Raw genomic sequence first — 23,384 nt, forward strand, 5'->3', positions numbered from 1 at the left:
ATAAAGTTTCCCTTTTATATTTGCTCACACCTTTCTTTCTTGTCCATTTACCGTGTTCTTGCACAGTATCAGGATATTTTTTGTCCGTGATGCTCAAGATAAAACAAGAAAGCGTGCATGACTGCTCACATCGACAGAAAATAAACAAGTCGTGCAATGATGGTCCAAAACAAATCTGTGATATAAGCATTTGTCAGAAGCTATTGTTTAAAGTTTAAAGGAAGTTGGAAACTGTAAAAAAATGAACCTCACCATTTGTATTTATTAAAGCTTAGCTTTATGCAGCCCAAATGGAGCCTGGAGATAACAACTTTCCCAGTTAGAAGTCTCTATCAGTAATACAAAGAAACAAAAAATTATTTACACACACACTTCAAACACAAATTAAACTCAAACCTGGGATTCAGAAATGTATTGGGGAGAAATCACACTGGAAGTGGCTGTGAATCTCTCGAGGGCTGTCATACTCCAATTTGACACAAGAGGGTGCTGGAGGGCTTTCAGGAGACGTGGATCTGACCTGAGAGGGAAGCAGTGATGGACCCTCAGTACAGGAGGGTGGCAGAGTTGACACAGGTGGGAGGATAGAGGTGGTGGTGGTGGTAGTGGTGGCAGACTGTAGCTGGACCTCCGCGGCCTGCTGTGAGGTAGGAAGTGATGGGTTATGCTCGCCAACCTGGAATACAGAATGTAGAGGCAGGCTGGAGGTAGAGGCGATCTGACGGTCTTGAACAGATCCAAAGCAGGCTGAGTATGTGGGAGGGCATAGGTTATGCTGGTGGATGGCTGGCTGATTGTACATATTACTCCATGGATATGACTGATATGTCATCCCACCTGTAAAAGGGAAAAGAAAAAACAATGGAAACTTTAAAAGTTAGCTTTAAATTGACAGAATGAACATCCAGAGCAGCAGTTTTCATTTAACTGCCTCAGAGCACTGTCTATCATGATGCCCCAGTCCTTTTCTTATTATTCCCAATGCAGATAAAACCCTTTGTTTAAGGGAGTTTATCACTGAAGTAACATCACCGTCTTCTGTTGGCTATGCTCCTGCTGATAGAGGATTCATGTTGTACAATAGCTCTGAGTAAAATTAGCATATCATGTACTCAGGTTTTTCAGTAACTGATGGAGATTTTTAACATAATTGTTTTTTATGGTTAAATAAAAGTAAAAAGGTTGGATAGATCGGATAAATATATAAACTTTTTTTCTCACTGAAATGATAGTGTTTTGTAATGTGCCCTATTTTTAAGCATAAAAACATGAAAGAAACCAAAGCCTCCTCGGGACATTTTTGTCTCTTGGGTTATTCAGAGTGGTTACAGATGTAGAACCATATGCTGCTTTACAACCCCTATCTCAGTGTGTTCACAGATGTGTAGGTTATCCAGGATACAGGGACCAACCCATCACAGCATCAGGAATTTGCCAACACTGACTTTGTTTGCAGGAATTAATAGCAAACACCAGCTGTGGCTCTTGAATTAAAACTGAACTGAATTAGATTTCATTATTTGTGATTTAAAAGCTGTGAGGATTCGGAGGCTTGACACAGCTAAACTTTAAAAAATTTCAAAACATTCATGCATATTCAATGCTAGATTTCATTCATTTCCGCCTCACCATGGCGACCAGCTGTCTGTAGCAGGATCTGTCCGGTGCTCTGGGGCTGAAGGTAGGTGTTACCACCTGTAGAATATGTAACAAGTCCAGCTGAGCTTCCCCCTGGTCCAAAGGTCAGGTAGGAGGCAGGATTGGAATCTGGAGGGTTGGGTGTAAGGTAGGGCGATGGAGTAAGGTAGGCCATGTGGGATACAGATGTTTGAGGCTGATGCTGGCTGGTAGAAAAGGAGCTTTGAAGCTGATACGACATGGAGCCACTCTGCTGGCTCAGCTTCTCCGCAAATTCATAGAGCAAGCTAAAGACAATCACAGTAAACACATAAACCAATTTAAATGCATATATCAGTGCTGCCGACAAAGCACGGCAAGACTTAAACTTAAAATTGCATCAGTCAAAGAAACTCAGCAGCTACAGTTTTGAGAACTTGGTGGGTAACATTGGGGTTAGACTGGACAAGCTTCATTCTTCTTCTCTAAAGTGTTTCCCCTCACCACTCCGGGTAACAGCATAATCTTTTTTGTGTTCATTTAAAGCAACGATATATATCCCAAAGCTGCAATTAAAACATATTTTGAACTTTCAAAATTCTACATCTTTTTTTTTTTTTTTTTTTTCTTTTTACAAAGTGCTTACAACATCTGTAATTATGGTCAATTGATGGTTTCATTTATGTAAAAGTGGGTTTTTGTATCCGTTTTCCATTTCACCGGTGGAAACTCCAGCTGGTGTAAAACAAAGATAATTTTATTCAAACCAATTTATTAACTACAATAGCCTCACTGTGTGACTTCTGAAGATGCTCAGACCACCAGCTGTCACCGGCTCTCTCTTACAACTGACTCTGCATGAGCCATCGACATACAGGATCTTTCTCTGCCTACGGCCAGTCTCCCCATCAGCTACTGCATTTCTTTATATTTGAAGTAATCTTTAGTGCCCACAACGAAGCTTACCACTTTAAACTCACCTGGTGTCATTTTGTTGAGAGTGGGCGTCATAATGGGCTAAAGAGGCATCGCCATCCAGAGCATCAAGGAAGAGAGGTGGGGTTTGGGCAGGGGTGTTGAGGAGAGAAGGATTGGGGCTTACAGAGTTAAACATAGCAGGAAACAGAGGAAGGCTGGCTCGTCTCAGAGGGGGGGGACTCTGCATGGGACGTGGGTGATGATACTCTGGAAAATTTCTTGTTTCTCTTCTTCTAACCTGACCTGGAAGATAAAATAAATGAAAAAAATACATCATCTGCATTACATACAGTGATAATAATTAATTATTATTTATTATATTTAGGACTAAAAAATAATAAAAAAAGAAATAATACTCCATGTATCTTAACAACATTTCAAATTTCTTTACCGTCTTTGATTGTGTAGTGTCCTTGAATGACTTGAAGGGTATATCATTATTATCGCTATCATTAACAAGGAAATAAGCGGCATTATAAGCATACACAGAGTAGAAAGAAGCAGTTAAAAATATAAATTATCTGACCGCTTTTCTATTACAACATCAGCACTGTCCCTCTCCCTGCCAGCTCCCAGGTCAGCTTTTCTGATTGGTTGATGTGGCGCATCGAGCAGTAAAAACTTTATTTTTCCAACACCAGCATCTGCTGGAGTTGGAAACTGGCTGCTTCTGCTGCTTGAAGAGCGTCCAGTGTGAACATAGCATTACACTTCAGCTTACATTGACAAAATGTACTACGATATATGAAAATGTGACAATCAAGTTTCAGATCATTTACAGTGTCAGCTTTAAATACACCTATATAAAAGTCCTGGCAGTTTTTCCTATGTTGGATTTGCAGATCGTGTTGAAGAGGGCTTCAGTTTGTCATTGTTGTTCAACTTGTTTTTGTTATGTAACAATCAAGTTTCAGTTTTAGCAGTAAGTTTAGGTTACATTTTCTCATCAATTTAATTAACCTATGAAATATAATATTGTACCTAGAAATGATCTCATCTCTTCCTTGTGAAATTTCCACCTCTAGACAAGCACACATAATTCCTATAATGAGGACAATAGCAATGTTGTAACCAAGACAAAATGCTAGCAGCATTTAACCTCAAAATACAGGAAATAATGTTTCAGTCTAAATCGGGGGAGGACACCCCCACATCGCTACTCCGCACAAAGCCTAAAGATGTGATACGGCAGATGAACAACCAATGAAATATTCGAAGCTAAAGCCTAACCAGGTTTTAGACGTCTTTTTAAGAGGAATATTTTCTTATCCTTAAAAGCAAAATAGAGAGAAACTCCCTTCTTTGAGTAATGCAGTTTCTTACCACCTGCCTAAAAAAATTAAAAATGCAGCTAAAACAGCTTAAAATATTATTTTATTAAATATATAAAGTCAAACACTGTTGGGAACTGGTGGCTAAAATAATGGACAGAGGTTATTTTTTAATACAATCAGTCAGAGTTGGGTTGGAAACCAATCATGAATTAATAAACCCACATTTAAAGAACTTTAAAGGTGCATAGATTGATCTAAATTGAAAAAATAAATAAAAATAAAATGTAATAGGAAAATAAATCATTAAAAATAGATTCTTACTGAAGACATGAACAATTATGTTTTATTAGTAGATGTTTACATACCTGGGCTGTTAATGCTGTCCACTAGCTTACTATAGGAGGGTGTGGTCTGCGTGGACATGGTGGGAAAAGCAGCTGCAGTGACAATCTGTGGCAGTGAAGCAGTAAGGTGACCAGAAAAAGGAGGCACTCCTTTCCTAAACCGAAAAAAAAGCACCATATTTAATGAGCTTCACAAGAAATGACCTAAAATACAATTTATGGCACTTTGAGCTCTTCCTGGAGTACCTGGTGGTTGTCAGCATGGTTAATTGGGAATCGATTTTATGATTTGGACTATTCAAACTGTATTCAGCTCTACTCAGTGCCGGTTCAGCCTTTGCTGTAATTGAATTCCCTTTTCTCCACTTTGCCCTGCGGTTCTGAAACCAAACCTAACGAAAAACAGAAACATGGAGAAGAATGGGATTCAATGAATTTCAGGGAAAGCCTGATGTAAACATGGAAAATGACTAGAACAGGATGGCAAGTGTTGCTATAACACAATAAAGAGAAACGTTTTCTGTGCTTTAATGATCTGTTCTTGTTTGTAATAGGTAGATAACATAATGGATGTTTTAACTAGAGTTTTTGGATACCAAAAGAAGATAAGATGGTCTGACCATAATTCTCTGAGGAGTGACCCCAACTGACGCAGCAATAATTTTCCTCTTCTCTGCATCAGGATAGTGATCCTCCTGGAACATGGCCTCTAAACGTCCCAGCTGGTCTGAAACTCCCAAGCAAGGACATATCAGCTAATTGACAAGCACTTCAGCATGAGCTCAAACAGTGGACCTCAAAAAGGGTTTAGGACTTGAATGTTTTTGTATTTTCTAATTAGACTTTATCAGAAAATCATCTTAAACAATGATTTCATATGAAAGACCAGCACATGTAATAATTGTTAAATAAAAATTAACTGATTATAATAATAACAGAAACAATGACAACAATAATTAACAAAATATTCAGAATTTATTTTTCTTGTGATCAGTTATATCATCATCTATTTTAGGGCAGCAACTAAAGATTGTTCTGCCAATCGATAAATCTCTTGATTTTTATTTTTGATTAATGATTTGATAGCAAAAGGTTCCAAAAGGAAGACATTTTTTTACAGGATTAAACCAAGAGAAAGCAAAACTTTCCCACTTGTGGAGTTCTGGATAGCACGGACAAAAAGTACATTTACTGATATAGGTGGGTTTTTCTATCAGCTAAAGGCGTGTTTTAAGAGTCTCTATACTCAAGTTAACGATTAATCAGTTATTAAATTAGTTGACAATTATTTCAATAATTGATTAATTGATCATGGTTGATTTGATTAATTGTTACAACCCTGTCTACAGGCAAACACCATCAGGATTAGGTATGAATAGTTCAAAAAACCCAAAGCAACACATATGTACAGAGGGAGAATTTTAACGCCACACACACACAGCAGTGCACTATTTATGGAAGTAATACTGGATGCCTGCATCTTTACAATATGCAAGTACAATAAGCACTTTTCAAGGCCACAGTAACAGTAAAGTCCTGCAACAATGGACTCTGCACAAGCAAGCTTTTAAGATCATGAATACAATGAAACCCTGGAGAGAATCTCTACAGGCTAGGAAAGTGCAGAAAAAAATAAGAAAAATCTGAAAATTAATAATAATTTAAAAATAAATCTGAAATTATTCCATCATATACCCTACTTTACCAAAGGTGGGTACAATTTTCTGAGTGACTGAATCCAAAACCAGACTTGGTCCACCTGTGCTGTAGAGAGTCCGTGTCTTTTTCCTTGGGGCAGGTTGTAGGGGGCAGCCGTCCACCTTCTCAGACCCTTGTGCCAAAGCAAAGCTGAGCAACCGACCTCGGCCCCTGTTGCCATGTCGGACAGATCGTCGAGTGGATTCCACTTGAGTCATCTCCATCTGCAACCATTTTAAAATCAGCCTTTATATCAAGACCAAACTCTGTCATATTCTAAGTTCTTGAGCTTATATATCTGTATTTCCTTATTTTTAGAAAGCATGTTATACACACATTCCATGTAAAAAAAAAATATTACTTTTCCATGCCGAAATGTCCATTTCCAAGGTCATCAATACTTTTAATCCTAACTTTACAGAATGAATTCAAAATATGACAAATATAGAGCTGACATGCTTTAAACATTGAACTAGCAAAAACCAGTAGGGACGGGGGTCTGGTCTAGAAAAACAAATCACTTAGAAACTAGAAAGTGCTTAAATTATTTGAAGGTTTAGTGCTGTTGAACATTACAACCCACTGAAGGCAATGCAGCGGTAAGTCTAACAATAGAAGTTGGCTCAGGACCTCAAGGAGCAAGCAATTAATTTTGAGTGTTGGCTGCTTGCTTATGATTTGACTAAGACAATCCCTACATCAAGGGATATAAGAAATGAAGCTTTGTACACTTGGATTTAAAGAATTCAGCTAAAACAAATTAAAAGTGAACTGATGACGTGCCTGGTGGCCAAAGTTGTGCATCTTTTGACAACTAACCACTGAAAATCCAATATTTTCTAAAACCAGCTCTTAACACTTAAAAACTTGTGACAGACAGGCCTTCACACTTAAGCAGATATTCAGTGCTCACAGCTCTGTCTCTCTTTCCAGCAAGGCACATTAATGTCAACCTGAAATGCATAAAGAGACAGGATTGATGGATGTTACTAGACTTAAAGCTCATTTATCCCTCTTTGCCTGGCTCATGTCCAGAGCCCAATCAAATATAAATCAGCCTAATTAGCAGACAAACTGGGGACTGAGTTTTTTATAAATATAAAAAAGTACAGATTTGTTAAATGGTTAAAAATAAAGTCAGGTGCTCCAATAGATTGTTTTTTTAGAACTGCCATTAATTTAAAAAAAATAGAAACATGTCATTTTCAAATTTAAGTTAGAGCCATATTAAAATTCTAAGACCACATGTTATCCCACATGCTTCACAATAATAAAAAGTAAATATTAATTATAAACAAATTGGAATTGGTTTGACAAAAAAAATTATAAATAAAAGATTTGCACTTTAAAAAAAAAAAAAAAAGATTTGCATTTTCACAATAAATCCAATCCTGAGGTAGACATGCTTGTACTGAATAAGTATGAGCTCAGGTCTAGATACAGTGAATGTTTATGGTTTTTCTGCTTATATGTCATATAGCAGGACATTGCAGAAGTGTCAGTTTTCATGTGATAAACACTGATTTAATTTAGTACATTTCAAAAGCTGTTTGTTTAATTTGGGACTCAGCTTGTAAAACTAGCAATGGTATTATATAGGGCAGAAACAGGCAGAAATCTGATTAATCAATTATTTTAATCAATAGTATAGAGACTGTAAAATATGCATTTAACTGAAATATAAACTTAGAGCAGTAATTATATCAAAATTGTAAAAAAAAAATTATATATATATATATATATATATATATATATATATATAAAAATAAAAAACTTTTGTCTTTCAAAATGCTCCATGCAGAACTCCTCAAGTGGAAAAGTTTTAGTTTCACCTGGTTTAATTTAGTAAAAAATCTTCTTTAAGATACCTTAAGCTATCCGATTATTAATTGATTAATAGAAAAAATAGTGGACAGATTAATCAATTTGTATAATAATCCTTAGTTGCAGCCCAAGTATTATGATTAATGCACGCTCTTCAGACATTTTCTGACAATGTGTGAATATATCAAGTTGGTCAGGACTCTTAAGCCAAAGCCAATCAGTGCTGCCCAAATGGTGCTGGCAGTAAAGAAGGAAACAGGGAAAGGAGCCTTCATGTTTCCTATCATAGCATAAGAAGTTCACAACATTCCTCTCTGGTTCCACTATAAGGAATACCACAATCCTTACAGAAATTACAAAACATAAATGTCAACTCTGTGACACTTGCAAACAGGCTTGCCCTTTGGACATTAACAACTGGTATAACTGCCCTACGGCGCAACACACCTGCTTGTGTAACACCTTACATTTAAAAAATGTACTAAGATATATGAAAATGTGAGAATCAAGTTTGAGATTAGTTTCAGTGTCAGCTGTAAATACACTGAAATAAAAGCCGTCCTGGCACTTTTTTGCAGATTGTGTTGAAGACTGTTTCTGTTCTTCATCGTTCGACTTGTATATGAAACAATCAAGTTTCACCTTTAGCAGTACGTTTAAGTTACACTTTCTGATTGTTTGAATTAACCTATGAAACATAATATTGTACCTAAAAATCATTTTATATCTTCCTTATGAAATTCAACCTCAAAATGTAAGAAATAGCATTTCAGAGGGCATACATTTAAAAATTTTTAGGGTTTTAGCCATTATCTTCATTTGTGCAATTTGCATATGTTTGTAGTTCTCTTTTGGAAGGCTGTAGGCCTCAATCTGAAAAGCATCATCCATGTACATTTCCACTGCGTTATGGGACGGTTTCTATACATCAGTCCAGTAACTGATGATAGGTGAAGGATGAAGAGCTCCGTGTTCTGATCTGCTCTATCTGGATTGAGCCAAGTTCTCCAGAGTCCTGCTTAATGACAGGCTCATTTGACTCAGGTGTGCTGAAGCAGAGAGACGTAATTTTTGCAGGATACTAGAACTCGATGAGTCAAAGGCCCAAGGATACACATCTGGTGTGTTCCTTAAGGTTAGAGTTCCTGGCTAAATATATAGAATGAGTTATAATATACCAAATATAGCATCCAAGCAGTCCTTGGTAAATTTAATTCTGCACATAATAATGTTTACCTTTTGTTTAAACTATTTTACCTCTATTGTTTCCATAGGAGGATCAATGAATCCTGAACCAACTACCTCCACCAGGAGGTAATGTTTCAGTAATATTGTTTTGTAGTTTGTTGGTTAGCAAGATTGCAGAAAAAGTCAGTGACAGATTGCTCTGAGTTTTATATCACAGGTGTGTCCTTGTTTAACTTAGATCCTGTTTAATTATGGTAATGATCTGAATCACAATCTGGATTTAAGATTTTTTTCTACTAGTCCTTGACATTGTGAGGTATGGCGGCAGTTTGAAGGAGTGTGAAGGAGTCTCTGGCTGTCTGTGGTGATCAAGTTCCTCAATCTCTCCAAAAGAGCGCCACAGTGAGGCCTACTCACCCTATCCGATATATTAAAAAAGATTAATATATTTAATATTTGATCATCACTGCAATAGCTATACTAAAAAACTGATAACATTTTAAGTAACCATCACCCATTGTTACATTTGATCAATGATAGGAAAGAGCTTTTCAATCCTGAAATAATGTTTAAAAAAAATAAAATATTCTTGTGGCTTGTGACCCTGAATAAAGAAAACAGATTTCATGGTGGAGGTGCTGCTGTACAGTCTGAGAAAATAACAATATGATTTTGCACATGCCTGTTATAAGCTTCAGTGAAGCTCCATCACCAAATGATAACTTCACACCTTCAAATTGAGCTTTAATATCCAAATGCGATTTTCCCAGGTGCTTCATTAATAACGCAGACGTTTGTAGGTGTGCATCATTTCATGCGCATTAGGCTGTAATTATATATGGCAAATGAGTTATTAAACACCTGTTAGCTTCCAATCAGCTACACAGAAGTATTTAAAACTCAGGATGGTAATTATTAGACGCGGTACAACTTAGTCACACAAACCAACAGGTTTTGTTAAAAACGCCAAATCTTATACCATTTCCTTTTTTTTTTTATATGCAAGAGATATTATAGCAACAATACTTCACCTGAAGAGTCTGGTAGTGCTGCTGGGGGAGACTGTGCGACTGAGAGGGGCTGTGCAGTCTTTTAGTCCCGTGGGAATGAAGTTCTGCAGACTGGATGGAGACTGGTGGCTGGGGTGAGAACAGGACTGGAACAGGAATCGGGGGGCAATAGAGCCCAGTCGCCCCAATACCCAGAAAAACAGGATCAGACAGCTCACAGTTGTTCACCAGGCCAACAGAGGGCTCAGTCTGAGCCGAGTTCCCCTCCAAGCTCATCACTGAGATTTCTTGCATCTGACTTTTCTTCTCCTCCTCCAACTTCTGATTGATAACCTCCTTTTCTCCTTTCCTAGTTCTCACATGCTCACTTTGCTTCCTGCCTCGTCTCCTCCTGCTCTTTTTTGGCTCAGGTTTCTTTTCTATAACCTTCTTACATTTACTTTCTCGCTTACCAGAAACTGTTTTGTTGACAGTCTTGGCATCTTTATCTTCCATCTGAACATCCTGTGCTTCCTCCTCCTCCTCCTGCCTACTCTCAGGCTTCACGTGCATTGCTTCCTCCTTCTCCATCAGCTCATTTTCTGACACAACAACTTTATTTTCCTCAATGTCCTCCCCCTCGTTCCTCTCTTCATGCTTCGTTTCCTCTCCTTTCTCTTCATTATCCCTCTGACTTAACAATTTCTCATCATCTTCTTCCCTCCTCTTGCTCGTCTTCTCTGTAGAGTCCTTTGTATCCAAATCTTCCAGTTCCTCACACAGCAGGCTCGAACAGTCTGGGACATGTAAAAATAAGAGCATTTGAAACTTTTTTCCACATTTGAATTAATTTATAACTAAACTTTAATATAAAGATGATAAGTAAAACAGGACAAAGCTTATTAACTCATTTTGTTCAGCAATGTTTTCCTCATCAGCATCTTCCTAACAGTGCAACATCTTCCTCTTTTTCTAAAGAAATGCATCTGGAATGTCATGCCTGGACACCCTAACAAAGTTTTTTTTTTAACCTATTTTATCAAAGGGAAGACAATCCGGAAATAAGGCAAGATTGCAAACTTTGAAATGTGTTTGACAACAATAAAATTACCAATAAAGCAGTGCTGAACAAATCCCTAATAGCATTGAGGATGCAGAGATACTCTGACTGCACTGCTTAGCAAAATATTTTCACCATATGGCTCAATAAGTTAACCCAAAGTGACCTGCAAAAGTATTTATAGACAATTTTACATTTCACTACAATTAATTACAAACTCTGATATGTATATATATATATATATATATATATATATATATATACATACACACATACATACCACACATCATAGTAAAGCATTTGCAGAGCTTTAGGATGTATTGTACTGCTTCAAGCATAACTAAATAATAAAAAGCAACACTTGCAACTTTTTTCCTTTTCCCCGATTCTTTAACACTTTATCCGTTTTTGTTAATGTAATATTAATTTCAGTGATGCTCAAAGGCATACAGAACAAAATTACAATTCCAGGCAAGTTTTCTTTTTTTCTCCAAACGATAAATCATTTACAAAGATTTTTCAGTGCTGATGCGGCATATTAAATATCCTGTAAAATTTGAAGGAACACTAAATGATTTAATGACAGCTTTCAGTCTTATATAGTCCTTTCATTAATTCTTATAAATAATATGCAGTGGGAATAGTCAGTGTTTCTGTTTAAGGTATAGTATTTATTTATTTAATTTAAATATTTTAGTAATGCCTTAACAAATCCAGACCTAAAAAAAACAACAAAATAAACAGAAAAATCAGTGGAGCCGCCTTAAAAAGGACAGTGGACAACAGATGTCCACTTTTACCAGCTTTTATTGTCATTGTCATTAAGTATAGAGCAAGGAAATTAACGTTCTGCATTTAAAAGCATCCCCTTAGGGATGAGGACGAACTCAGAACCTCAGGATTCCAAGCCCTATAGCCTAACCACTAGGCTGCCGCTCCCCAGGCAACTCTACATGTTGTGTGGTCGAACAATTAATTATCTAGTCAAAACGTGACATGCTGTTACACTTCTACCCCAACAAACTCAAAGCCAAATTTACAAGTTTCAGATTATTGATTTAAGCAGGGGTGGGTAGAGTATCCCGCCAAAGATATTGCACTAAAGAGTATTGATAAACCGTAACGATGTTTCAAAGAAGAATTGTGACAGAACTAATTAACTAACCAGTAAATAGATCCCTATTTTAATTCCTATTTTAAATTACAGGGTATCGATCACTGCCTGGACTCCTAAACTTTCCGATTCTGTAGTCAGCATTGTCGGCAGTATCAGAATAACGACTTAAGATTACCACTACTTCATTATATTTTACTCAAGTAAATGTAAAAAGTAGACTTCAAAGAAATTACACAGGTAAGTGTAAAAACTTTTTTGGTAAAAAGGCTACTCAGGGCTGCAACTAACAATTATTTTGCAAATCTTTGAATTCGTTAATTTCTTTTCAGTTAATAATCGGATGGCCAAATGTTCCTTAAAGATGACTTTTTACTAAATGAAACCAGGTGAAACAAACTTTTCCCCTTGAAGAGTTCTAGGTAGAGCATATTCACAGACAATCTTTTTTTTTAATCTTAAATGCAAAATGTTCATACCAGTAATTGTTTTTTTTTTCTCACAATTTTGGTATAATTACCACTCATAGTGCGTCACACTGTCAGGTAAAGGCATGTTTTACAGTCTAAATATTCCAGTTAATGATTAATCCATTACTAAAATTTTTTCTTACAAAAGGATGTATAATTGAACAAAATATTCAGCGATATGCAAATTCTGGTGTTTTACATTATGGAAATAAACATAACATAAACTAATAACGCATTAAAGAATTTGGTGTAATGACCCCTCTTCAAAATACATTTTTTGAATTATAAAACCTACAAAAACAATAGTTACAGTATGTAGAATAGGTTTAATTACAGTAAACTGTTTACTGTATTTCCACTCAACCACAAACTGACACGGCAGATTCAGCAGATGGAAAATAACATTTAACCAATAAAGTGTCTCTGGTGCATATTTGTTTATTTTCAATAAGCGAAGTTACTCACGATGGATGGAGTAAAAAGAAATTTTATTATTATTTTTTTGTGCCATACTTAAAGGGGACTATATCATTTATCTATTTTTCTGCATGGTCTCTTGCACATAACAAGGGTGTGCACACTTAAGAGCCATGCTGTTAAGCAGGGGCGGATTTAGGCAATTTGGGGCCCTAGGCAAAGACTGGCATGGGGCCCTCTGAATTGAGACAACACATAAAACACACCTATTATGCAGATACAGAAATTATTATATAATAGACATACATTATTTGTTCTACGTTTTTTCCCCTCTCTTCTTGTCCCTTTTCTTCTCTACGTTTTGTACTCAGCTGACTTTTCATGCTGTCTCAAAGGGAATGAAACTAAGCTCACTTAACCGATTGCTCCTTCCTGTGTTTCCAAAAAGCAGACAGCAAAAGAAAATAACACAGTCCTTCTTTTCACTGTAGACAAGCCATGATCTGCTAATCTGTTCTCCATTTTTCATTTCATACATGAATCCTGACAGCAGACAAGATAGAGGAGAGCAGGAGGCAGGTTACCAATCTACCTGCTCTGGAGAGCAGTGTTTGCTGCTTTTATATCTTGTTGCCAGTCTCCAGTAGCAGAAAAAGTCATTTGGCTCTATGTGCTTTTTTGAAATAAAAGAGCTAGAGGTAACTGAAAAGCAGAGGTGTCAAGTAACGAACTACAAATACTGTGTTACTGTACTTAAGTACACTTTTTAGGTATCTATACTTTACTCCATTCCATAGCATCTGTACTTTCTGTTGCTTACATTTTAAAAGCAAACATTACTCGTTACTCTTGGCTCCGCTTTTATGTTTATTAATGTTTATTTCAAGTCATATGTGCCATCCAATGCAAATCATGTGTGTAATTAGATGAGCCATATAATGCAAACACTCATTGGTAAGCAAAAGGAAATCATCAGAAGCAAGCAGGTGTTCTTCAAACTGCAAACGTAAATTGTCTATGCCATGCTACAATGTAGGATTCAGAAAAAGATGTTGAAATGTCTGAAAGGTCGGTTACAGGTGAGAGCGTATTGGGAAATGGAGACGGAGACCAAGACCTCCCTCATCCTTGGCTCTATCTCAAAGAATTTTTAGAAATAGTCTAAAAATTGAGCTTTTAATTCATCTAGTGGCATCTGCCTGTTTTTTTTTAAAGGTTACTTTATATTTTTATACTTTAAGTAGTTTTTGGAGTGTATACTTTTTCACTTTTACTTGAGTATGGAGGTCAGGTTGATACTTCAACTTTGACCAGTTTATTTAAACTGCAGTATCTATTCTTTTACTTAACACATGTGTATACTTTTGACACCACTACTGATAAGTTGCTGAATACACCTGTGCCTGAGACACACTTATTATTGGCATTCTGATGGAATTTTAACTAAGGGATTTTTAAAACATGTACAAATAAGTAATAGCTGTATTAACCATATGTTGAAAAGGGGTTTTATGGGGTCTTGGGGCCCTTGTCAACTGCCCTAGTTTTGCCTAATGGTAAATCCACCCCTGCTGTTAAGGCCACACCACACAGTAAACCATTCAAGGTTTTATATATATATCTATATATATATATAGATATATATATCTATATATCTATATCTATATATATCTATATCTATATATATCTATATATATCTATATCTATATATATCTATATATATATATATATATATATATATATATATATATATATATATATATATATATATATATATATAAAAGCCTGTCCCTGATTGGTCACAGCCCTTGAAGACTGCATTTAGTGTGACTGCTCTATCTAAGGAGGACCTGACGGCTGCATCAATCAGAGTCCGCTCCCAGGTGCGCAGTGCCGCGTGCCGCCTCACCTGCCCTTAATTAACTTCAAACTGCTAGCTGCTGCTGCTGCTAAACCTGCTACAATGTCCCTACGTCCAAACACCGGGTCGGACATGTTAACATCTATACCGTCACATAACATATTACTTTAATAACTCCTATTAAATTTTAGTTTTGTTTGTTTTTTATAAAAGAAAGCAAGTGACTGTTGCCCTGAAAAGCCGCACTTGAAAATGCCACAAACGAGCCAATTTAATAATAAAACAATTAGCTTGATTGTCCTCACCGAAATCTTCAGCTAAATCGCAGTCCTCCTCCATATTATCACACAACATCCCCGGCGAGCCAATAAAGTTTGGTTAACAACCAATTAGGCCGCTGGTGGTGGAGCACAGAAGGACCACAGCGCAGCGCAGCGCGGCGCCTTAACGAGCCTGATTAATTGATTGATTAGGCATCAGCTTTGTGACAGGAAGTAGTGACGTGGAGAGGGAAGCTGATGCAGCCAGTCACGCCACACATGCATTTTGTTAGATTATACTTAAAAGCTTATTGATGAAGTTCCATTTGGAAGAAAAAAACATTTCGAGAAATGGAACAATGAAGAAAAACTTATTAAAAATATTTTTAAAAATTACAGTTTCCATTTTTAAAAGTTTGACTTCTTTTTTATTTATTTGGTAAAACGTATTTGCAAAAATAAAATATATAAAATAGAAAAACATTTAAGTCAGGGGCGGAGCTAGATGGGGGGCCAGGGGTGGCCATGGCCACCCTTACCCAATAATTGGCCACCCTTGTGGCCACTCCTACCATTTTTTCCCTAATACAGATGGTGGCAGCAGTGGAATATTCAAAACATTAAATTTTTTTGTGGTTAATTATACACATCAATATACTAACATCAAAGATGATAAATACAGAATTCATGCTCTTGTCAGAACTAGATTTTGTGTTATATGGGGTAAAGAGAGAATGTGTCTCTGCAATTCATCTCTTCAGTGAAATCAAAGATAAATAACAATTTTAATAAAAACCTATCAAATAATTTAGGTAGATGCTTGTAAATATCAATTTTAAGCAGAATGATTATTGATACAAGTAGGTAAGTAATGACGATGGAAAAGATTTACGCCCCAGATCTCAAAACTGAAACAATTTTATCCGCTATACCTTTTATCTAGAAAGCATGGATGTTTAAATATATGCGTCTACTTGTTAGCAAAGGCTGTGGGAAAATATAGTTTGTCTTTATTTAGAAAATATGAATGTTTTGCCTGTTAATTTTCCCGTTGGAACAGTGTAGATTGACCCTGAGGTTCTGGCGCCTGTCCCCTTTCGGCAACCCTCAGTGTAGATTGGTTATTGCCTGGCCACCCTTATAAACATTTTCTTGCGATGCCTCTGGATCAGATGTGAAGCAATAAAACAGAAGAAAGACTGACTTTGTGATTCAAAAGAACATTGCACCATCTCTTTACTCCTATCTTTGTGACAAAATCAGTTAGAGATTGCACATGGGCAAATGTTTGTAAAAAAAAAAAAAAACTGTAATAGTACTGTTGTTTGTTAATAATACATATTTAATATAGATTGAAAAATCTATTAAAGAAACCAGCCAAACAATGCATAGGTCTGGTTTTAAAGGAATACTTGATAACTACCCACATGGCCTGTTCACCTCCACCTTGCAGCCCAGCTTATCAACCAAATACTGACTGAGTATAATAGGGAACTTTTTGAAGTTGATTGGATGCATAAAATAATACCTTTTTTTGTTTTTTGTTTAATTTTGTAATAATTTGAAAAAAGTGAATAGTTTATTTATGTCACTGGTCCCAAGTAGGGGACTGTAGTAACAAATTTAAAATATCCTGAAAGACAGATGAAATATAAGGAGACTGCAGGCATGGTAACTTTCTGTGTTTTCTCCCAAATTGCATCTGGTTTATTTATTCAAAATACATCACAAAATATCAATGCATTAATTGTTTTGTTCAAGCCTCGATGTGGTGTACAATATATAAAGCAATAATATATAAATATATAACAGTAGATAGCAATCTTATCCCCAATGCATACATAAACAATTCGTACAAAACATTGCCATATTACGATTTACCAAGATAGCAGCTTCACCTGTTTTGGGTGCGCCACAATTAAAGTCAAGCAATAATTATCCTAATTACCAAATATATTCCACTGTGAATATCTATATAAGTTTCACTCAACTATTTAGATGCACCTGTATGTAATACAGTTTTGATGTAGAGATATTGCTATATCTTTTTTATATGGTATACTTTAAGACAGGGGTGTCAAACTGGTTCCAGAAAGGGCCGAGTGGCTGCAGGTTTTCTTTCCAACCAAGCAATAGCACACCAGACTCCAGTCATTGGCCCTTTCTGGAACAAGTTTGACACCCCTGCTTTAAGAGAAACAAGATGAAGTATTGACAAACACATTTTTTTCATTTTAATTTTTCTAATTCAGATGTATAAAATAGCTTTTTTAATCAAAACTGTTTCAGATCTAGACGGCTGTCACTGGCTTAGTTGTCTTTTTGTTCCAGCTCCCTTGGAATGAAATAAGTACTGAGAGAAAACATTGCTGATTCTATGATTCTTTTTTTCTTCAAATCAGTAATAGATCATTTGCAGAAAACACAAAAATTATTGTGTTTACATAGGATTTTATTCTGTGAATAATAAGTCATGCCTTTTTTATATGTTATTTACGATAGACTTCTACCTATCAGTAATCTAAGCCATAACACATATTAGAAAATACATAAAAGACAGACGGATCAGGTAATAAAGAATAATCTCCAGCCATTTTTTCCTCAGAATATTAAATGCTAAATGAGAGAGAAAAGAGAGAGAAATGTGAAAAGGAGAATATCACCTGTAAAGTGTCTTAGCACAGAGGACAGCATTTCTATGTTCTGCCATTCTGCATTTAAGTTAAAAATAGATGCAGCCCAAAAAGCCATCTTTGGGCTGGTTCTCCCGCCACATATTGTAGCTGTTCCCCTTTTACCCACTAGATGGGGCACTGGTTAGGGCCATGGAGTATCTGTTTAACCCAGCTCTCCCCTCCATAACTGAAGAGGCTCATGCATGATGCACCCCAATCAGGGATTTGTGAAGCCATATTTAAAGCTCAGCATTCCACCTACCATAACCAGGACAGCTTGATGGCTTCCCCGGATCTTTGATTTGTCTGCTGCAAATCCCCCATTCATCTTTACCTAACCTTATCAGTTATGATCATGGAAATTTAAAACATGAAGACTAAGAGATTGATTTTCTTTCCAGTGAGCTCCCAAATCCCCATGGGCAGTACGGTGTGCTTTCATCTGATATATAAAGAGTAATCTCCTCGTCTCTTTCTCCCACTGAGACTCTGTGAAGGTTAAACATGTATCAATCAGCTGAAAAAAGAAAAAGATCTCAAGCATTTCAGAAATATTTCTCTGCAGATCGAGCAAAGGGAAACAAAGTGAGGGACTGATCAGGGGGTTGAGAAGAGTATGTAGGTTAATGCTGGTGTACAGAGGGGGAATTGTGTCTATGCGTGTTTTATTTGATTGTATGTAACCAAAGCATACTTATCTGATGTTCTGTTTCACAGCGTAATGTTTGAGGAGTGTTAGGATCTGAGAAATTTTTTTTTTTCCTTCTTTTTTATAACAGTGTCCTGTCTGGCAATGTGGCAATAAGAATAATTGTCTTGATGCCAAAAAGAGCCCAACAGACTTCACTTTCACAAGAGGAGCAGTACGGCTATCGCCATAGTGTTCCGCTTGTTTTATGCAAAGTAAAGTAAAGTAGAAAAGATGAAAGAAAGAGGAGACAAAAGGGAGACAACAAAACATCCTCGGTCTGCTTCATTACCTGCAAAGAGACGCAAAAAGAACAGCACAACCAACGGACATGTTACGAGACATACATACAACAAAGTAACACCCAGATACCATCACTGAAGTATAAGTAGTATTATTCAATCTGACATGTACTCTGTGTTACCTGAAGATAAGAATATGGGTAAGAATAAGAATTTAATCTGAGAGTTTAGAGTTCACTGAGCCCAGGGGCTTTTTGGTCCCTCAATAACTGGCTAAAAATCCTAAAGAACCATTTAAGTTTTTAGATAGAGATATAATAACAAATGCAGTTTTTGCATGCAATAATTGTGTACCATTTTTTAAAAAGAGGGAAGTACTTGTAAGATTTGCTTTCATATAATTTTCTTGTCATTGGTTCTAAACTAAGTTTCTTTTTTTTATACAATTAATGAATAAGCTGGACCAAAGTTGACACCTTAGAATGTAAAGGTCACAGACCTCTAGCTCAGACTATAATCTGCAAAAGTATTCATACCTCTTTATTGTTTTTCCTTCTCTTTGAAGGTTCTCCTTGTGCTACCTGCATATTTGGTTAGATGGTCATGTTTCTTTGAGGTTTCCTCTTGACCATACTCTTTCCTCTTTCAGTTGAAGGCCTGAACTGCATTAGTTAGGTGTTTAGTATGTTGCTTTAAAAACTAACTCTGGTTCACAACTTCAGTGTTTTTTTTTTTTTGTCTCCACAATGCTTTCTCTTTGCTGATTTTCCTCGGCAAACCTGAGGCCTGGACATACGTATGTATTCTGATATTAGATATATCCATATCAGGGTAATCGGAGTAAAAGGAAACCTAATGCAAATTTATTTTTCAGATTTTATTTGTTTAAAAAAAATGCTTTTATTTTCTCTTTTCTTAGTCCATGTTACTTAAAAAAATGTAAAAACATCTAAGGGGTGTGGTTGTTTTTGCAAGGCACCTTAAACTCAGTAAAGCTCTGCAGATGTACTGTAGCTTAAGTTCTGCACTTCAGGTTTTTACTGCATTTCCCCTACAATAGCAAAATGAATACAAATGGATTTTCCTTTGTTATGCTGTCAGCACGGAAAGAAATGACATTTAAATAATTCAGCAGTTGCACGTCTTTCCAGTAACAATGTCCTGGCAGATAATCTACAGACTTCACTGACAACAGCCTCCACTGGAGCCAGGAGGAGCTGTGATGCTGATAGCTTGTTTTCTAGATTACACGGATTAAAGAGTTGTTGAAGATGTTGATGTTTCTGGGTGAGTTTGCTGATCTCAGTGGGCAAAACATATTGTAAGATAGAAGCAGGGATGTAAGGTCCAAATAACTGCATGGCTGCCTCTATTTCAGACAAATATGTAGAGAATTCACTTTTGAAAATATACATGCATGTAGTAATGTCAGAAAAATCCAAAGTTGATGGCGTAAAATGTAGCCTTCTTATTAGAAGGAAAGTTTCTGCATATAGTTGCTTCTGTTTAAAAGCTTTTTTTGCTTCTGAAAGTTTGGACTTTACTCAGCTTGGCCTTTTTAACACACTATTTGCAATTATTTCAAATAAAAGATGCAGATTTTGCATAATGAACAGTTCTACAGATTTAAATAAATTGGTTTTATTCAGTGCAAATGAAAAAAACAGATGTGGCCATAAAAGAAGGTAGAGTCTGTGTCTGACAAACCTTCTGTCTTAATTTGCCTAAGTCAGCCATATCTCGTTTTTGGTTTACAGGTGTAGGCCTGTAGATTTTTTCTTTTTAAATATTTCAAAGGGTCCATGGTAGTCTATTTTCGAGTCATTTAGAAGAGAAACAGGCCCACAGCATGATAGATCATCCACTGTACATAAGTTATTAGAATGTGTTTTGACTAAACCCAACTGTACTGTTTTTTACAGAATAATCCAGTTTAGCCCTGGTCAAGGTCCCAGAATTTGGCAAGCTACCCATATTTACACTGATGTTACATTTGAAAAAGCTGTTTCCTTACATGCCTCCAAAACAGTTCCTTAGTATTTAGATACTGTTGCAGCAACAGGGGATGTGGAGATATATTTTACATTCCTTAGCGTACTTTATCTGTCGTCCAGCCTTGTCATGCTAAGGTGATAGATAAATCCTTCAGCTGCTTCACCATAATGTTTTAAAATAATAACTTTAAAGCAGCTAAGATATATTGTGTCTTAACATTTATATTTGTGAGATAAAGTGATGCATTAATATTAGCTCAACTAAAAGCTAATATTAGTTTAGATTAGCTCAACTAAAAAAAACAGATTAACTTTGAGACCTGGAAAGTATAATTAGCTCTAAACTAAAGGACTGTCTCAGAAAATTAGAATATTGTGATAAAGTTCTTTATTTTCTGTAATGCAATTAAAAATCATGAAATGTCATACATTCTGGATTCATTACAAATCAACTGAAATATCGCAAGCCTTTTATTGTTTTAATATCGCTGATTATGGCGTACAGCTGAAGAAAACTCAAAAATCCTATCTCAAAATATTAGAATATTTCCTCAGACCAAGTAAAAAAAAAAAATTATAACAGCAAAACAAAATCAAACATTTGCAAATGTCCATTAATGCACTCAGTACTTGGTTGGGAATCCTTTTGCACAGATTACTGCATCAATGCGGCGTGGCATGGAGGCAATCAGCCTGTGGCATTGCTGAGGTGTTATGGATGCCCAGGATGCTTCAATAGCGGCCTTTAGCTCATTTGCATTGTTGGGTCTGGTGTCTTTCAGCTTCTTCTTCACAATACCCCACAAATTCTCTATGGGGTTCAGGTCAGGGGAATTGGCAGGCCAATTAAGGACAGTAATACCATGGTCAGTACACCAGTTACTGGTGGTTTTGGCACTGTGGGCAGGTGCCAGATCATGCTGGAAAATGAAATCATCATCTCCATAAAGCTTTTCAGCAGATGGAAGCATGTAGTGCTCTAAAATCTCTTGGTACACAGCTGCATTTACTCTGGACTTGATGAAACACAGTGGACCAACACCAGCAGCTGACATGGCTCCCCAAACCATCGCTGACTGTGGGAACTTCACACTGGATTTCAGGCAACTTGGATTTTGCGCCTCTCCAGCCTTTCTCCAGACTCTGGCGCCTTGACTACCAAATGACATACAAAACTTGCTTTCTTCTGAAAAGAGGACTTTGGACCACTCTGCAACTGTCCAGTGTTTCTTTTCCATAGCCCAAGTCAGACGCTTCTTCCGTTGTCTTGAGTTCAGAAGTGGCTTGACCATGGGAGTACGGCTATTGTAGCCCATTTCCCGGACACGTCTGTGAACATTGGCTTTTGATACCTGGACTCCAGCTTCAGTCCACTGTCTTTGAAGGTCCCCCACATTCTGGAAGCGGCTCTTCTTCACAATGCTGTTAAGGCTGCGGTCACCTCTCTTGGTTGTGCAGCGTTTCCTGCCACATTTACCCCTTCCAACACACTTTTTGTGAATGTGCTTTGAAACTGCACTCTGTGAACAGCCTGCTCTTTGAGAAATTTCTTTTTGTGTCTTACCCTCCTGATGGAGAGTAAGACACAAAAAGGGTGTGTGTGTCAATGATGGTCTTCTGGACAGCAGTCAGATCAGCAGTCTTCCCCATACTTGTGATTTAGTTTACTGAACCAAGCTGAGTGTTTTTCAAGGCTCAGGAAACCCTTGCAGGTGTTTCGAGTTAATCAGACGATTCAAGTGATTAGTTGAATAGCCTACTAGTATACTTTTTCACGATATTCTAATATTTTGAGATAGGATATTTGGGTTTCTTAAGCTGTACGCCATAATCAGCGATATTAAAACAATAAAAGGCTTGCGATATTTCAGTTGATTTGTAATGAATCCAGAATGTATGACATTTCATGATTTTTAATTGCATTACAGAAAATAAAGAACTTTATCACAATATTCTAATTTTCTGAGACAGTCCTGTACATCAATAGAATTGCTAGAAATTAGAAAGCAAGTAGAACTTGTTATTTTGAGGAATCATTCATTTTAAAACACGAGTTGTTTTTTTTTTTTTTTTGCTGCATTTGATTAAAATGAACTGAGATGAAAGTTGGACTTTTTCCAAAATCTTTAATCTGGGCTGATGACACTGCAATAAAATGAGGTTCTATGTAGAGGAAGTAGAAACTGTTCACTATTTGACTGATTTGACCTGCTAGGTTTTTGCAGAAGGATGCACTTTTTTATTTTGTTCCAGGAATCAATGGGAAAATTCCTCATTAAAAAAGGAAGCAGAGCTGCTGATTACAAAATGTACATAAAAAGTTTTTATCTATCGCAACAAAAAAAGATTTAATAATAAGCAAGGGTTGATTAGGGTGACTTTAAGAGGCTTTAAAATCCCAAGGTTAATTACATTGTAATTAGTTTGAGCATTCTGATTAATGAGGCATTTGTTAGGGAATTAGCTCAGCTCATGCACAAAATGGAGCCAGCCTGCAGTTGTGTTTAGGATGAAAAAGTTTATCTTTATTTTAGCAGAGTTTTTCTGCCTGATGTTTTGGATTAATAAGCAAACGGCAGAAATAAAGATTAAGCTCTGCGTTTGCAGTCATAACAGCAACATCAGCTGTGTCTTTATGTAAACCTGATCAGGTCGGCTGGAGCCTTTCTATGAAAAGTTTGAGGGCTTTCC

General features: G+C 36.5%; 1 protein-coding gene across 1 annotated transcript; it reads right to left on the reverse strand.

Annotated features, from left to right (window-relative positions):
* Positions 1–232: 232 nt before the first annotated feature.
* On the reverse strand, positions 233–15,188 carry LOC119785897. The gene is made up of 9 exons (XM_038288786.1): positions 15,140–15,188; positions 9,955–10,709; positions 5,973–6,135; positions 4,834–4,940; positions 4,460–4,605; positions 4,235–4,368; positions 2,598–2,838; positions 1,630–1,925; positions 233–837 (listed from the first exon to the last, which is right to left on the reverse strand). Exons 1-9 carry the CDS (start codon positions 15,186–15,188, stop codon positions 404–406), a joined length of 2,325 nt encoding a protein of 774 aa, XP_038144714.1. The 3' UTR covers positions 233–403.
* Positions 15,189–23,384: the final 8,196 nt, after the last annotated feature.

The sequence above is a fragment of the Cyprinodon tularosa genome, unplaced genomic scaffold, assembly GCF_016077235.1.
Source record: "Cyprinodon tularosa strain WSP-4 unplaced genomic scaffold, ASM1607723v1 ctg26, whole genome shotgun sequence".
Classification (NCBI taxonomy): Eukaryota; Metazoa; Chordata; class Actinopteri; order Cyprinodontiformes; family Cyprinodontidae; genus Cyprinodon; species Cyprinodon tularosa.

Bases quoted from the DNA above. Each gene is read 5' to 3' on its own strand.
- LOC119785897 (XM_038288786.1), bottom strand. From the start codon at position 15,188: ATGTTGTGTGATAATATGGAGGAGGACTGCGATTTAGCTGAAGATTTC. The intron at 6,136-9,954 runs GTGAAGTATTGT...AAATGGTTGCAG, and splicing joins AGCACTACCAGACTCTTCAG to ATGGAGATGACTCAAGTGGA. The intron at 1,926-2,597 runs GTGAGTTTAAAG...GATTGTCTTTAG, and splicing joins TCTCAACAAAATGACACCAG to CTTGCTCTATGAATTTGCGG.